This window comes from Muntiacus reevesi, chromosome X (genome assembly GCF_963930625.1).
Source record: "Muntiacus reevesi chromosome X, mMunRee1.1, whole genome shotgun sequence".
Lineage (NCBI taxonomy): Eukaryota > Metazoa > Chordata > Mammalia > Artiodactyla > Cervidae > Muntiacus > Muntiacus reevesi.
The window spans coordinates 21702017-21718598 of record NC_089271.1 but is presented as its reverse complement, the minus strand read 5'-3'; the positions used below and the strand labels follow the sequence as shown (position 1 = coordinate 21718598).

General features: G+C 42.1%; 1 protein-coding gene across 1 annotated transcript; it reads right to left on the bottom strand.

Annotated features, from left to right (window-relative positions):
* Positions 1 to 3002: 3002 nt before the first annotated feature.
* On the bottom strand, positions 3003 to 6084 carry SAT1 (spermidine/spermine N1-acetyltransferase 1). The gene is made up of 6 exons (XM_065916969.1): positions 5823 to 6084; positions 5545 to 5596; positions 5372 to 5455; positions 3791 to 3892; positions 3658 to 3698; positions 3003 to 3526 (listed from the first exon to the last, which is right to left on the bottom strand). Exons 1-6 carry the CDS (start codon positions 5886 to 5888, stop codon positions 3356 to 3358), a joined length of 516 nt encoding a protein of 171 aa, XP_065773041.1. The 5' UTR covers positions 5889 to 6084; the 3' UTR covers positions 3003 to 3355.
* Positions 6085 to 16582: the final 10498 nt, after the last annotated feature.

Sequence of the window (16582 nt, the reverse complement as noted above, 5' to 3'; positions counted from 1 at the left end):
ATTTCAAGGATCCAGAAAATGCTTATACACTTGGCTCTCCCTTATCTGTGAGTTCTGCATCATTGGATTCAAGTAACAGTGAATGGAAAATATTTGGAAAAAAAATTCCAGAATCCCCCTCGGATACTGAGGGCCAACTGTACTGATTATTCTTTATAATCCAAAAGAAACACCAAATTCAATCATTCTGAGAGAGAATGTGCCAGTGAACCCCCAGGGGTTTGAGAAATTTGGTTTGGAGTTTGATTCCCAGGCCTAGCTGTGTGGCCTTAGGCAACTTAACCTCTCTGAGGGTTAGTTTCTCATTATAAAAAGAAACTAATAATAGTATCTACCTCACAGGATGTTCGTGAGAATTAGATGACATCATGACTGTACAAAGCGTCAAATGGAATGCCTGGTTCCTGGTGAGTACTTACTAACGTTAGCTTTTATGAACTATTATGTTGATAACCATGTGGAAGCTACTAAAAACATTTGCTGGGTTGATGTGAGCCCCAAGAAAGAGAAGTGACAGGGTCAAGAGGGTGCTGGGAGAACCTTGCAAGGAAGTGCAGTTAGTGGCTTTTGATAGAAGAGGCAACAAAGGCAATGATGGCAAGGATGGGGGTGGGGGTGGAGTGGGCTCCATAAGGGTGTGGGACTGTCAGCCTGGGTTGTGGGTGACGGCTGACTAGGTTGAAACCTGGACCAGCAGCACAAAGAAAAGGGATGAGAATAAAACAGAGTCACCCTGACATGACCATCCTCAGGAAGACATGATGAAACAGGGAGACAAAGATGAGGCCAGTTAAGTAAACAGAATCTTGGGAGGAGACATGGCCACCTGCAGATTCTGAACAGGAGGCTGGGCCTCCCAGGGCCTGACCAGCTCCCTCAGTTGCTGCTGAGCAGCCCCTTGCCTCAAGGAGCAGAGATGTGTCATCATTCTAGGCCCTGCTGGAGACTCACAGTACTGTGTAGAGTGGGTATGAGACCTTAGGTTTCTTCCAAATTGTTGGTTGTGCGTTTCTGTGAAGACTCCACTTCCTTTCCCTAGAAAGACTGCCTGGTGAAATCTACACAGCTGATGATCTTGGGCTCTGGTTTGGACCATAACAGACCATCCCTCTACTATTGACCCTATAATCAGGTTGGTGGCTGGATGTCTCCTGAGCCTATGTGTGGATAGACCTAGCCACTTCCTGTTTTAGTTGTATCAAGAATTATGATTTTATTCTTTTAAGGGAGATAATAAACTTAGCAAATAAGAGTTATTTTCTTAAACTACTCAGTGAAAACCAGAAAATATTCTTATGTAAGAACTGGCAAGTTCTTAGGCCTGAAATACTATTCTCCCCAAATGATGTTAGGCATAACATATTAGTAAAACAGTAATTTTAAAGTTATCTTTACAGAAGTCTTGCTTACCTGGAGTCTCTCCCTGAACCCTGCCACTTTTTCAGATTTATCATTGTTTTTTATTCCCTTTGATTTCCCTGGAACATGCTTTCTTACTTGCCTGGTGATTTGTTTTCAGTTGTTTTTAAACAGGTGTCTTTGTAACAAGAGTTGAACATTCAGTGGGCTGATGCTGTGGTATTTCAGTTTCTAAGTTTTAAACTTAAGGGACTTCTTTAAAGTGGACACAAAAACTTCATAAAAGTTTTCATGGTGACAACACTGGGCCTTTAGGGCTAAGCTCTAAGCAGGATGAGAAAACAAAGAGTTATATTGTAACTCCCTTGGTTAATCTAATTTATTCACATATTTAACCACAGTCAGCATGTAGTTGTTTTCCTCAAAGAGGCCCACTTTCCAAAACACAATTTTCAAAATGTCTTCTTTCCCCACAAAGCTCCTTGTGTTTCATTAACCCTTTTTATGCTTGCCAGCATTTCTCTCCTATAGTTACTTGCCAGCCTAGCAGGACCCTGGTTGAAAATTGACTCTAATCCTGTTTTCATGACATACTCTCTAAGCTACCAATAAATCCCAAGGCTCTCCTGTTAAATACATACAGGACCCTACTTGTATATATGGCTGCCTTCTAATTTAGGAAGCCACAAAAGACTGAAACCAAGGGATGCAGGCCAAAATCCTCCTTTGAGTGAGAAGCCCAGTATTTATTTCCTGGAGAACACAGAAAGAAGATACTGAGTACTGCTTTTCAGTTATCTGATGAATTCTTTTGGAAAAGATTCATCTTCGAAATCAGTACAGTGATTATTAACTAACGTGTTCATTATTGTGGGAATTAGTGGCTTTAGGAATTTTGGTCAGTGTCATGAGTAATAAAAAGGAGTTCACCTATCTGTCTCCTCCTCAGCCCTCTTTGGGAGTTTAATTTTCAGTCCTGGAGAAAGGTCTTAGCTACTTCTCACCCCACCCCCAGCAGCTTTAACCACTCCTGTGGTTTCTCTGCATAGATGTCCATGGTATTAACACAGTTCCAGAAACTTGTCCTCCAAATAGGATGGTGATTTCCCTGACTGGTACCTGTGTCTAACTCCAGCCTGTTACTCCAGCCTTTTAGTTTACCATGTTCCTATAAAAATGTGGAATTTTTCTTCCTAACAAAATCATCTACTTTCCCTTCAGCCTAGTGTTTTGTGTGGGATGAGGTTGTTGTGAACAAGATGTTTTTTTCCTCCCAATTTCCAGTGTTTCAGAATCCCATTCCCATCTCTTTTACTGGTGTAACAAATGGGCTTTTTAACTGTGGGGCCTCAGTTTCTAAGCTTTTGAAAATTCTGTTGGGTTAAGTGTACAGTGTCATCAGTAGAAAGTCATATTTTATATGTTGCTACATATAAAACCTTGGGATTCAACTGGCTTCTTTCTAGACATTGGGAATACAGGCACAACACAGCTCCTGACCACCAGACACTTTAGACTGGATTAAAAACTCTCTTTTAAAAATTGTAAAGTTATCCTGTTTCTTGGGCATTTTTATTTTGCACTCAACAGCAACAAAAATGACTAAGAAATAAAGAATCAGTAGAAATGCTTAAACCAGATAATTAAATCAAAGGGTACTTTATTAAAAAAAAAGAATCAAAACAGAAACTCTAAGTACCAGTGTGTACATTGTACACATTTAAATGACTCACAAGAATGAAGTTTTTTTCATAGACATTATCATACCACCTGTTGTTTATCAAAAGATGTTAAAAGAGAAATCTGACTCCAACCTGTATACAAGATTGCCATCTTAAACAGACCTTATTTCAAACATGCAACAACGCCACTGGTAATAAAGCTTTGGAATAGGTGCTCATTCTATTATTTCACTACAAAGAGGAGAGAAAGCAAGATAAGTTGAGAAGTTATTCTAAAATAGAATGGAAGCTGTCATTTTCTACACCAGCACTCCTCACTCCTCTGCTGCCATTTTTAGCAAGTACTCCTTGTCGATCTTGAAGAGTCTCCATCCCTCTTCGCTGGACAGATCAGAGGCACCTCTTCTTTTGTAGAAGTTGATGGATGGTTCATTCCACTCTGCCACCAAGAAGTGCATGCTGCTGCAGCGACACTTCATTGCAACCTGTCACATGGGAGAGGAAAATGAACTCAGTGACAGTGCACCTGCTTTCCAAGACCCAATTTCAATTCAGTCCTTCAAATAATCTAGTAACCCTTGCAAATTTGGAAACCAAACAAAACACCAAGACATACCTGGCTTAGCTTCTTCAGAATTTCTGATCCTATGCCAAAGCCTAAAAGAACAAGAAGTACCATTTTAAAAGTCATTTTGAGGACTTCAAGCCCCGATTTCTCTTTAGAGTGCCCCCACTGAACTCAACCATACCTCTATAATCGCTCATCACAAAGAAGTCCTCAAGATACAACAGTTTGCCGATCCATGGATCATAGGTAAAATAGTACATGGCAAAACCAACAATGCTGTGTCCTGTAATAAGAGTATCACATGAATTATGGATGAAAAACAATCTGTCAAAGTTGTAGGTGCAAAATCAGAAGCCTATCATAAGTTTAAAAAAATAAACATGCATGTATTATAAAAATAAGTAGCCATTGGACCGGACTATCTTCTGACTTTTAGGCTAGTGCAATCCAGGTCACTGTTGGATGATCTCACTGTTCTTAGAACATGTTTTCACAAAAAGCACACATTAGAGCTAGCTGAAGCCCGGCTAAAACCATGGACTGGCCACTTGGCGATCTGTTGGCTCTCACACTCAGGAAGTGAGAATGCTTTCATTACTTGCCAGAGTGAAAGTGCTATGGTCTTAAACACACACATTATTCACATCCTATTGATATACTGGTATGTTGACTTGGGAATAAGTTAGGTTTACACGGCAGTTCAGAATAGTAAGTATTTGTAGTTTAGAAACTCTGCTTCCTTAAGGTCAGGACATAAGGCCAAAACAGTAAGGTTTAATTTCAGAACTTGCCTTCCAATTTACACATTTTCAATTTGCTTTCCCCAGTGTTTAAGTCGGAAGAAGTAGAGGTACTCAGGTATTATGTAACATCCATATACCTCTGGAAAGTACCTCATCCCTTATGTATTTTGTTCATTTTTTTTTCTAGCAGGAGGAAATGACCTCAGAACAACAACAAAAAAAAGCTTAATCACCCCCCCAACCCGGCCCAACAACTTCCCCCTTTGGCTTTGTCTTTGGCCATTCAACAATGACCAGGAAGAAAAACAACAACAAAGAAAAAAAACAAACAAAAAAAAGGTAAAAAGCATCCGACTTCCTCTTAATAGGTGTCTGTAATTCCAATTGGAGGCAAAAGTTTCAAATTAAACTTTCTAGCCATCTTATAGTCCTTCCCAAATAGGAAGCGAGTACATTGGAGCTTCTGATCTACCGTGTTTTAAGTGTGTGATAATAGGGCCTTACCTCATTTATCATGATCATCTACTTTATTGTGTAAAGGATCTTTTAGTTACCTCCCCGCCCATCCATGTACACGGAAGGGCCATGTACATGGCGAAGCTAGAGACTGTAACCTGAAGATTGGGACAAATTAAAGAAAAAAATGTAATTTAACACAGATACAAAAAAGGTTACGTTAGGGTCAAACAAGAACCATTTATGAAACTGAATTTACAACAAATGACTTTATACCTAACTTTTCCGGGTCTCCACCGCATTCTGATACTTACATAAACAGCTCAAACTCTTCCGGGTCTCCACAGCACTGATACTTAAAGAGCTCTTTTTAACCCTCCCTATTATTAAGTGCAGCACATCAATTTTTTTTTTTCAGTACTTTGAACACTGGCTGGCTATTATTTCTGGCCAGTTTCTCAGTTAAGTAACTTCAGCCTGTGTTGTCAGTGCTTCTACAGAGCGGACTCTACGTCTTACACAACACTCGGTCTCTTCGGCTTCTAGAAGGGCAGGGCGATTACCTTCCGGAGTCACGTGCTCCTTGGGCACTTCTGCAACTAAGCAGTGGTAGAAGGGGTGCTCTCCGAAACCGTCTTCTAGCAGATCTGCAAGAAGGGGAAGCAGAAACAGTGTTGGAGTCGGTTAAAGTCATCCCCCAGACGCTCGTCCCCCGCCCTGCCACTGATGGCGTTACCTTTTTCAGTTAACATTACTTGCTCTTCCATGTATTCGTATTTAGCCAATTCCTGGGTTGAGGCAGATAAGAAAAAGGAAGAGAAGCAGAAAATTAAGTGAGGCCCCGGCACGGACAGCTCGGGGGAAGGGGGTGAGCGGGGCGGGGATTCGTTCCCAGAGTTTCGTCGGGAGCGGCGCCGCCTGGCCGGGGCTGTGGGTAGGCAGGCGGAGAAAAGGGGACCTGCGGGGTACAAGGACCCCAACTCCGCCTCGGGAGGAGCCCGCGCTTCCCGCTACCTTGATCAGCCGCAGGATGTCACTGCAGTCGCCAGCGGTGGCCGGGCGGATCACGAATTTAGCCATTTTCGTCTTTTGCTTTTCTTCCCTTTGCGGACCAGGCCCCTGTACTTGAACAGTAGGAGGAGGTGGTTCCTCATTCGTCTCCCGGGAGCGTCCTCTTCCCAGTCAGGATGGCACCATGACCCGGCGAACCTCGGCGAACAACGTAAGACAAGCAGCTCACTGCAACTGGAGCCGCGCGCGTTCCTGCCGCCGGGCGCTCTGCGTTTTATCCTGATGAAGCCCCGCCCCGGGACGTGAGGCGGAGGCGCCTCGTCCAATGAGGTCGCGACCGCCCCCTCTTCCGGGCACCACCTCCTTTTCCGGGCGCCTGTGTGAACCTGGCCCGCGCGGGCGGGGTGCGGGCGGCGAGGCGCTAGGCTGAGCTCTCTAGCGGCGCCCTCTCGTGGCACATGGTGGAGGCTTCCCGAAAGTCCGACCTCCCAGCCTAGGCGTCCCCTAAGTGACCTTTGCAAAAGGAAGAGAGAGCTTCCCCTTTGGGCCCTGGACCAACGACTTGACAGTTTCTTCTTTGGAGACACCTGGCTTTGAGCAGTGAGGGGATGAGAGGTTTAGAGTAGCGGCTCGCATAGGGTGGTCTGGGGGGCCCTGTGGGTCCCAAGATCATTTCAGAACTAGCTAGCTTCATAGTAATAATAGGGTTTCATTTGGCTTTCTTAGTTTCGCTGGAATTTTCCAGATTACTGATGTATGATGACGTCATTGCTCTCATGACTAAAGGAATGTGTGCTTGCATGTTCTTGTGTTTTCTAAAATTTCCCAAGGTAAGCTATTTGGTTTCCTCAATAATTCTTTCCCCCTCTGCTGGTAATTTTTAGAGTTAACAGAATATTTTCTTTCTTACTTTTTTCATTTTTATTTTTTTCTTAAAATCTCTGGCTTTCCTTTGGAAACACTTTCCTTCTGCCTGAGGTATACTCCTTCTGACTTGCATTTAGTAAGGGTCCGCTCTTATAACATTTTCTGTTTTGCTTGTCTAAATATGTCTTTCAGTTATCCTAAAGTTCTTGGAGGATTTATTTCCCTTTGAATGAATTTGAGATTGGAAGTTTTTTTCTCTTAGCATATTGATGACATCTATCTTCTGGCTTCCATTGCTGTTTAAAGTTGTTATATTCCCTCCTTGCTCATTCCCTGCGCTTCTTCTCCCCTCCTTTAAAACTTTTTATTTTGAAGTAATTGCAATTTTTTTTTCATTTATATTTATTAGTTGGAGGCTAATTACTTTACGATATTGTAGTGGTTTTTGTCATACATTGACATGAATCAGCCATGGATTTACATGTATTCTCCATCCTGATCCCCCCTCTCACCTCCCTCTCTACCCGATCCCTCTGGGTCTTCCCAGTGCACCAGGCCCGAGCACTTGTCTCATGCATCCAACCTGGGCTGGTGATCTGTTTCACCATAGATAATATACATGTTTTGATGCTGTTGTCTCAAAACATCCCACCCTCGCCTTCTCCCACAGAGTCCAAAAGTCTGTTCTGTAATTACAAATTTACAGGATGTGTGAAGACATCCTTGCTTTGGTGACTAAAGGAAGGTGTGTTTGTGTATTCTCATGTTTTCTAGAATTTTCAAAGGTTAGCTTTTAGAATTTTTCAATAATTTTTCAATGTCCTGAGAGGAAATGTTTGAGAACTGTTGGATTAGATTATAGCTCTTCCTGAATTATACCCACTGGAGTAAGTACTCCATCCTTTTGCAGATACAGGTTTTTATTTACAAACCACCTTCCCAGACAGGCCTTCTGAGGGCCCTGCTTTGACTGCCCAGCCTGGGTTCCTGACTGAGTCAGAGTGAAAGTGTAAAGGGGGCCTGCAGTGTTTTCAGTCTGTAGGTTGGATTATCACCAAGTGACCCCTCCCCCAACATTCAACATAACTGCCTCTGCTCGCAATATCCTGTCGGTAGAAAAGAAAGCAAAAGTAGCTCCCCTTCCCACCCTCTGGGGATATCATGCCTAGTGAGTCACTGTGAGAGTTTATGAAATGTGTTTCTCAAGCATATTTAAAAATAGCATTGATTCTCATCTGCCTAAGCCACTTTAGGTAGTGTTTCCTGACACCATTGCACTTGGGATGACCATACATAGGCCCTTCCTTCCTCTGCTTTGTTTTGTGTTGTGGGAAGACCCAGGAGAGCTTGTTACAGAATCAGTACTAACAGTAAGTTAGAACTCTGTGACTAAGCATTAATAATAACTGCCTCCTTGAAGCAAAAACAAGGCCGTTTTCAATGTGGTCTGCTTAGTCTTTTAGAATAATGGTTGTCATTAAAACACATAATATATGTTTTTCTATTTATTCTGCTTTTCTGGTTTCCATTTCATGTTCTTATGCTTCACTTTGCCATTATGACAAGAAGAGCCCCTTCAGAAAAACAGGTGGCTAGAAAAAGCTCATTGATTGTGTTTTTTGCACAGGCTTAGAACCCTAAGAAATGTGAATTTTCTTTATGAATCAAGTTAGTTTCTTCATTGTCAGGAATAGATAGATGCCATGAGTGACCAACATTACCTGCTCCTGATAGTTGAATTTAAATTTAAAACTGCATAGAAAGAGGTTAACCGCCTAGCGTTTGGAAAACTTTTGTTTGGTTAATGAGTCAACAAATCAACAACTATTTATTGACTCTTATGCTAGGTACTTGGGGGTTTATAATAAAGTAGGTCTAAGTTTTGAAAGAAGCCCTCAGGGCATGCAGTTTACTTTAGAGATATATTTGTAGTTTACTATAACCAGATTTAATCTTTATCAGAAAGATAATTCCTATAACTGAAGAGGTCTGAGTAGGAGAAGAGTAGCAGGAAAGGAAATGGCCAGGGACATCATGGATGTTTTACAGTCATTGTCTCATTTGATATCAGCTGTCTTGTGAAATAGCTAATGTTAGCTCCATCTTTGCAACAGAGGAAACCAGAGGCTCAGAGGGCTACAAAACTGCCACAGCTAGGAAATGGTAGAACTAGGAAAGAAGGAATACTGTTGATTTCCATGCCAAAGTGAAGCTGTCCAATTTGCTCTATTAAACTATTATGGAAGGTGTCATAGTTTTTTTTTCTGTTTATAAAAATAATGCATATTGATTAGGAAAATTGGATAAGTGCAGAAATAGAAAAAGTTAATAATAATTCCAATTAGTAGGCTGTATGTACATACACGGGTAGGGCTGATATTAAGTTGGTATGTACAGTATAGTGAATTAAAATGGCCACAAATTCATTGAAGCTCCTCCCATCAAGAGGTGGAGTCTGTTTCCCCACTCCTTGAATTTGGACTGGCTTTGTGACTTGCCTTGACCAATAAAATACAGTAAAAGTGGTGGTGTACAACTTCTAAGCAAGACCTCAAGAGATCATAAAGCTTCTGCTCATGCTGTCTTGGATTGCTGCTGCTGCCATATGAGGAAACTTGAGCTAGCCTCCTTGAGGATGAAAGATCTCATGCATATGTGAGGCTAGATGCATAAGTGACACCGTCTTGGACCATTTAGTCCCAGTCGAGCTATCAAATGATTGTACTACACAAGTGATCCTAGGTAAGACCAGTAGAAAAACCTCCTCACTGTTCCCAGCCCATGTTATCAACTCACAAAATCATCAGTCAGTAGAATGCTTGTTTTAAGCCACTACACTTCAGGATTTTTCATTACACAGCAAAGGCTTACTGAACTCAGATGGCCATTTGGGTTGTTTACTCCTGGTTTCCATTCTGATTGGTTGCAGCATCCATTCTGACTGGTCTGTGCTTGCTTGTATTCACTTTAAAATATTTTAAAAATAACCTGTGTGGGTTATGCCTATGTAATAAAAAGTTGGAATCATGTATCTATAATGCCTCTCCTGCTGAATAGTGTAGTAGCTTCTTATCTACTGGACTTCCCTGGTGGCTCAGACAGTAAAAGTGTCTGCCTGCAATGCTGGAGACCTGGGTTCAATCCCTGGGTCAGAAAGATCCCCTGGAGAAGGAAATGGCAACCCACTCCAGTATTCTTGCCTGGAAAATTCCATGGACTGAGGAGCCTGGTTGGCTACAGTCCATGGGATCACAAAGAGCTGGACACGACTGAGCAACTTCACTTTCACTTTCTTATCTACTACAGCTTTGTCCTTACACACTCCCCAACTGTGTGATTACATCACTACATAACCTTGTTAAGTCACTGTTTCTTCATCTGTAATGAGAAAATATTAATAGTATCCTTCATATGGTAATTGTTGTGAGGATTAAGCAAGTAATACATATAAAGTACCCAGTGGGAATTCCCTGGTGGTCCAGTGGTTAGAACTCTGCACTCTCACTGCCAAGGGCCTGGCCTTCAGTCCTTGTTTGGGGGACTAAGATTCCACAAATAGTGTGGTGTGTGCCCCCGCCCCAATGAAAAGAAATACTCAGTATTGCACCTGGTATAATTGTTAGCATTATTACTATTAATAGTATAGAGTATTTTTCCATGTCAGTGAGTGTATTTAAATTAAATATATATAATGACTCCTTAGAGTTGCATTGTGTGCAATTTATTGTACCATTCTATTGTTGAAGACTCAGGTGTTTTTCCAGTGATAAATAATACTTTGATAAACATCTTTTAATCCAAGTTTTAGCCCAGCTTTCTGATTGTTTTCTTATGTAGTTTCCTAAAAGTGAAAATACTAGGTAAGCAGAGATGTAATTTTGTTGGTCTGGAGCCAGAGAAACACTCTAAAACTTCAGGTTCTCAGTACCTGAAAGTATAATTCGAGATGACTCTCTAAATGTGCTCATTCTAGCTTGAATTATCTAAATTTTGGTAACATGTCTGTGTTCCACAGGTTGTAATAGATCTTTCTCAGAGGGTGTTTTTCTTGCTACGTAACACAGGTGGGTGATAACCTGTGAGAATGATCAATGAATAAATACAACCACCTCCAAGAAAGCATCTTGTTTGGGGCCAGAATTTTCTTTTTTTTCAAATTTATTTTTTTATTGATGTGTAGTTGAATTACTGGCCAAGATACTTTGCTTTCTTTTCTTTACCTTTCTTTCATTTTGAGAAATTACAATTTAGGACATGGAAAGCTCTTCCATCTTTGGGAGTAAACCATGAAAAGTGTAAGACTTCTCTTTGTAAATGTAAAGTATTATATGACTTTAGGCCGCAGTTGAAAGAACCTGGTCAGTAATAAGCGAGGTATGAACCAGGCCTCTTGTTTGCAAGTGAAGTTACCCCATCCTAACTGGCTCAGGCAGAAGGAGAATTCACCGCTCATTGCAAGAAGCACAGGTATGACAGGAACCAGGGCCTTGTGGTACCACCTGAAATGTATATTGAGAGAGAGAAGATCACAGCTTGTGATGGGCAGATATTTGTTTCCCCAGAACAGCATTTCCTGCTTTTGAAAAGTTATTTCCCCCTACTTCTGGGTGGCATTAGTGGTAAACAACCATCCTGCTAGTGCAGGAGACGTAAGAGACACAGGTTCGATCCCCGGGTCCAGAAGATCCCCTGGAGAAGGAAATGGCAACCATTCTCCAGTATTCTTGCCTGGAGAATTCCATGGGCAGAGGAGCCTGGTGGGGCTACAGTCCATGGGGTCGCAAAGAGTTGGACACAATTGAAGCGACTTAGTGCACACACACACACACACACACAGCTAGATGCTTTTTCTTGGTCATGCGTGTGTGCTCTTTGTGACCCTATGGACTGTAGCCCCCAGGCTCCTCCATCCATGGGATTCTCCAGGCAAGAATACTGGAGTAGGGTAGCTATTTCCTTCCCCAGGAGATCTTCCCAACTCAGGGATTGAACCCCGTCTCTTCTGTCTCCTGCAGGCAGATTCTTTACCACTAGCGTCACCTGGGAAGCCCTTTTCTTGGTCAGGGAGCTGCTAATCAGAACATGCCACTCCCTTGGTCAATATTGTGATCCAAGCCATACCAATCAGAGTCTTTTCTCATTGGCACCAAGAAAGTGCTTTCCTTTCTGTTGGCACACCTGGGAAGATACGGAGGTATGAGACAATGACTTTGACTTGCGGGAAAGACTGACCACCTTAGGGTTTCTGGCTCTCCATAACCACAGCTCAGATGGCCTATATCCTCTCAATCACTGCTGTTGCCTACCTCTGATGATGTCACCTCCCCCTCTCCTCAAAACCACCACTACTACACACACATGGAAGGAAGCGAGAGCCAGATGGTCAGAAAGTGTCCATTGCTTTCACCATAGAAAGAAGTGGGGCTAGGATGTTCCTTGGCCAGAGACAGAGATTGGAGGTGGTAAATGCTGTTTGGAAATATGTAGAAATAGGGGTGATTATATTTTAATTCCCAGGAACATGCCCAGCTGTGCTCATTTCTGACCTTCACCACAGGGAATATCTGTAGCAAGGCTGAGAATGAAAAGCTGTATCAGAAGACTGGAGCAGAGACATTGTCCTGCTGCAAGAAGCCATCCCAAGCTGCCCCTATCTGTTTATAAGATGGAATGTGTTTGCCATCCTAGCCTAAATCCATGCCAGGCTGTCACTCTTGCCCTCCATGGGGCTCTTGCTGAGGATCATAAAAAATTGTGTCGGAGAGAGACCATTGAGACCCTTTGGTTGAAGTTCAAGAGATATGATCATGCCTCCTTTCTTCCTTTCCGGTGCTCCTTGTCAGGAGGCTGGAACATTGGCAATTGTGGTAAATCCACAGGGATTGCCCCCTGGAAACCAGGCATAGAGGCTGAGTGACCTTTAGGCAAAGACATGGACATATTCCAAAGCTAAGAGTGGTCTTGCTGTCCCAATGGCCTTTGCTTCCTATCTTAGACACTTTGTTTCATGGTTCCACAACAGAAAGGTAGTTATTTGAAAGCAAGTTGTGTTATACCATCGCTTTTGTGGTAGTTAGCTATTGCCACATAACACATTACCGCAAACTTGGTGGCTTAAACTACATGCATTTATCATCACGGTTTCTGTCTTTTGGAAGTTGAGGCATGGTTTAGCTGGGTCCTTTGCTCAGGGTGTCAGCCAGACTGTATTTTCATGTGGCAGCTTGGCCGAGGAAGAGTCCACATGCAAGCTCAAAGTCATTAGCATTGGCAGAATTCATTCATTTCCTTGACCGAGGGTCTTAGCTTCTTAATGCCTGTCAGTTGATGCCACTCATGATTTCTGGAAGTTGCCTGCAGTTCCTTGTAATGAGAGCTTACCCAATATGGCCATTTACTTCATTAGGCCAGCTTTTGGAGAGTGTCTAGAGCAGTCTGCTAGCAAAAGAGAGTCATTTTTTTATTGTGAAAAAAACCACAAAACGAAATTTACTGCCTTAGCCATTTTTGCGTGTATGATGCAGTAGTGTTAACTACTGATGCATAGTGTTGTGTAATAGATCCCTAGGACCTTTTTGTCTTGCAAAACTGAAACTCTGTACCTAGTGAACGACTCCCTTTCCCCTTCCTCTGTGCTTTGTGCTGTGCTTAGTCACTCAGTTGTGTCCGACTCTTTGCAACCCCGTGGACTGTAGCCCACCTGGCTCCTCTGTCCATGGGGATTCTGCAGGCAGGAATACTGGAGTGGGTTGCCATGCCCTCCTCCAGGGGATCTATCCAGCCCAGGTCTCCTGCGTTGTAGGTAGATTCTTTACTGTCTGAGTCCCCAGGGAAGCTCCCCTTCCTCTAGCCCACTGGTAACCACCATTCTACTTACTGTCTCTGAGTTTGACTACTCTAGGTTCCTCTTATAAGTGGAGTCATACCGTATCGTTTTGTGACTTATCTCATTTAATATAATGTCCTCAAGGTTTATCCATGTTGTAGCCTATGACAAAATGTCCTTCTTTTCAAAGACTGAACAATATTCCATTTTATGCATATACCACATTTCTTTATCCATTCATCCATCACTGGACATTTAGGTTGCTTCCACCTTTTTGCTATTATGAGTAATGGTGTAATGAACACAGACGTGCAAATATCTCTTCAAGATACTCTTTTCAATTATTTTGGATATGTGCCCTGAAGTAGGATTGCTGGGTTGTATGGTAGTTCTATGTCTAATTTTTTGATTCCCATCAACAGTGCCCAAGGATTACCTTTCCTCCACATCTGTACCAGCATTTGTTATTTTCTGTTTTTTAAAAATTTATAGTGGTCATCCTAACAGGTGTGAGGTGATACTTCAATGGGATTTTGATTTTTGATTCTCCTATTATTAGTTATGTTGACTGTCTTTTCATAGGCTTATTGGCCATTTGTATATCTTCTTTGGAAAAATGTCTATTCAAGTCCTTTGCCAATTTAAAAATCAGGTTATTTGTTGTTGTTATTGTTGTACTCTGGGAATGCTTTCTATATTCTGGGTGTTAACCTCTTAACAGAGGTTTACAAATGTTTTCTCCCTTTTAGTAGGTTGCTTTTTTTTACTCTGTTGTTTTGTTTGATATGCAGAAGTTTTTAAACATTTTTGTTGTTGTTTTTAAGTTTGATATAGTCCCATTTGTTATTTTTTGCTTTTGTTGCCTGGCAAGAGAGAGGTTTTTGTTTGACTGATTGTTTGTTTAGTTTTGGCTGCACCAGGTCTTAGTTGTGGCATGTGGGATCTTTAGTTGCAGCAAAGACCCTGATGCTGGGAAAGATTGAGGGCAGGAGGAGAAGGGGACGACAGAGGATGAGATGGTTGGATGGCATCACCGACTTGATGGACATGGGTTTGGGTGAACTCCGGGAGTTGGTGATGGACAGGGAGGCCTGGCGTGCTGTGGTTCATGGGGTCACAAAGAGTCGGACATGACTGAGCGACTGAACTGAACTGAACTGTGGGATCTAATTCCCTGAGCAGGGATGGAACTCTGCCCCCTGCATTGGGAGCATGGAGTCTTAGTCATTGGACTACTAGGGAAGGACCAAGAGAGTTTTACATAATGTAGCATAATCCTAGGAGTGAAACCCTATCACACTTACCATTTTCTGTTGGTTAAAAGCAAGTAACAGATCCTGAATGCTCTCAAGCAGAGGATCACAAGAGGTGTAAATACAAGGAGGCAGATTACTGAGGGTCACCCTGGAGTCTGTCTGCATTTAAAGGGCAGTAATAGCCTGCTTCTTGTTCAGCATTTACCAAGCATTTATTAAGGTCTGTTTCCTGCCAAAAATTGTGCTTGGGAAATGCTGAAACCAATATGGTGTGGTCCTTGCCCTCCAGGGACTTACAGTTCAACCTCCCAGGCCCTTACAGTTCTAGTTATGGTTGGAAGGGATCCCGTCTTCTGGAGAAAAAGAACAGGAACAGTCAGAACCTGTGTGACCTACCTCCTCCAGGCAGGCCTGCCTCTCTCCCCTTGTGAAGTCAAATCCAAAGGGAAGACTATTGCCCATCATTCAGCTCAGGGATCAAGGCTCTAACTCTTCATAAATGACTAGGAAATCTGAAAGTGTGATTAGTCATTCCTAGGCCTCCTAAAGTATCAGCTCAGCTCTTTGAATCTGGGCATGGCGGTTTCTTAGTAAGAAGATCATAGGAAATAATTGCCTGTTAGGGCACAAAGTATAAGACACCCCCTCTTTTCCCTATGCCCACTGGGTACACTCAATAGATTTTAAAGGTCAGAATGTAATTTACCAATTTCTGTACCATTCAGAAACTGGCAATTAAATGTTGACAGTGAATTCAGGAAAACAGAGGATACTTCAAAGAAGGAAATGCAAGGGAGTGAACTCCAGGCAAGCAGTATGTGTCCTGTGCAACAAGGAATAGACCTACGTTCTGGCCCTGCTATGAGTGGATGTTGGGCATATTCTTCTGAAGACCACCGAAATTATTACCTGAGAATCATTCAGGAGGTGGAGGATATGGAGATGAGTCATTTCTTTTAGGGGGATGGTGGAGGTAGGAGAAGGGTGCAAGAAGATCAAAGGAGGACCCTAGACCATAGAATTGGGAAAACTGTGATACATTTTAAGTTCTCCTTAAAAGATGAATTATAAGAGGGTACTATAGGAGAGGAAGAACCAAGATAGATATGCAATTAGCATTTCCTAGCACCTACTGTGAGTGATATGCCTTGTTTGGCATTTTATAGATGTGATTTCATTTAGTCTTAATTACCTTGTATTATTACTATTTTTACATATGTTCCACTTTGTCATCTAAATTCTGATGAATTAAGAAGATATTTGGTGCCAGGACCTATTGTACAACACATGGAACTCTGCTCAGTTTTATGTGGCAACCTGGATGAGATGGGAGTTTTGGAGAATGAATGTACATGTATGGCTGAGTCCATTTGCTGTTCATCTAAAACTATCACAACGTTGTTAACCGGCTATACCCCAATACAAAAGAAAGAGTTTAAAAAATAAAGTACTTGAATAAAATAATTAAATAAAAATTTCAGAACCCCCCCCCAAAATGGGCAAAGGATTTGAATAGACATTTCTCCAAAGGTGGGAAAAAAAATATTTGTTGTTCTCTTTTTTTAAAGTGATTTATACATTTCCATTCCAGAGCTTCAGGGAAAACAGGGAATAAAACCAAAAAATTTTTAAAAATAATTTAATTAATTTCCTTATTTTTGACTGTGCTGGGTCTTTATTGCTGCATGCGGGCTTTGTCTAGTTGCAATAAGTGGGGGCTACTCTTAGTTGCTGGTGCGGCCTTCTCCTTGCAGTGGCTTCTCTTGTTGCAGGGCACAAGCTCTAGGGCATGTGGGCTTCAGCAGGTGTGGCTG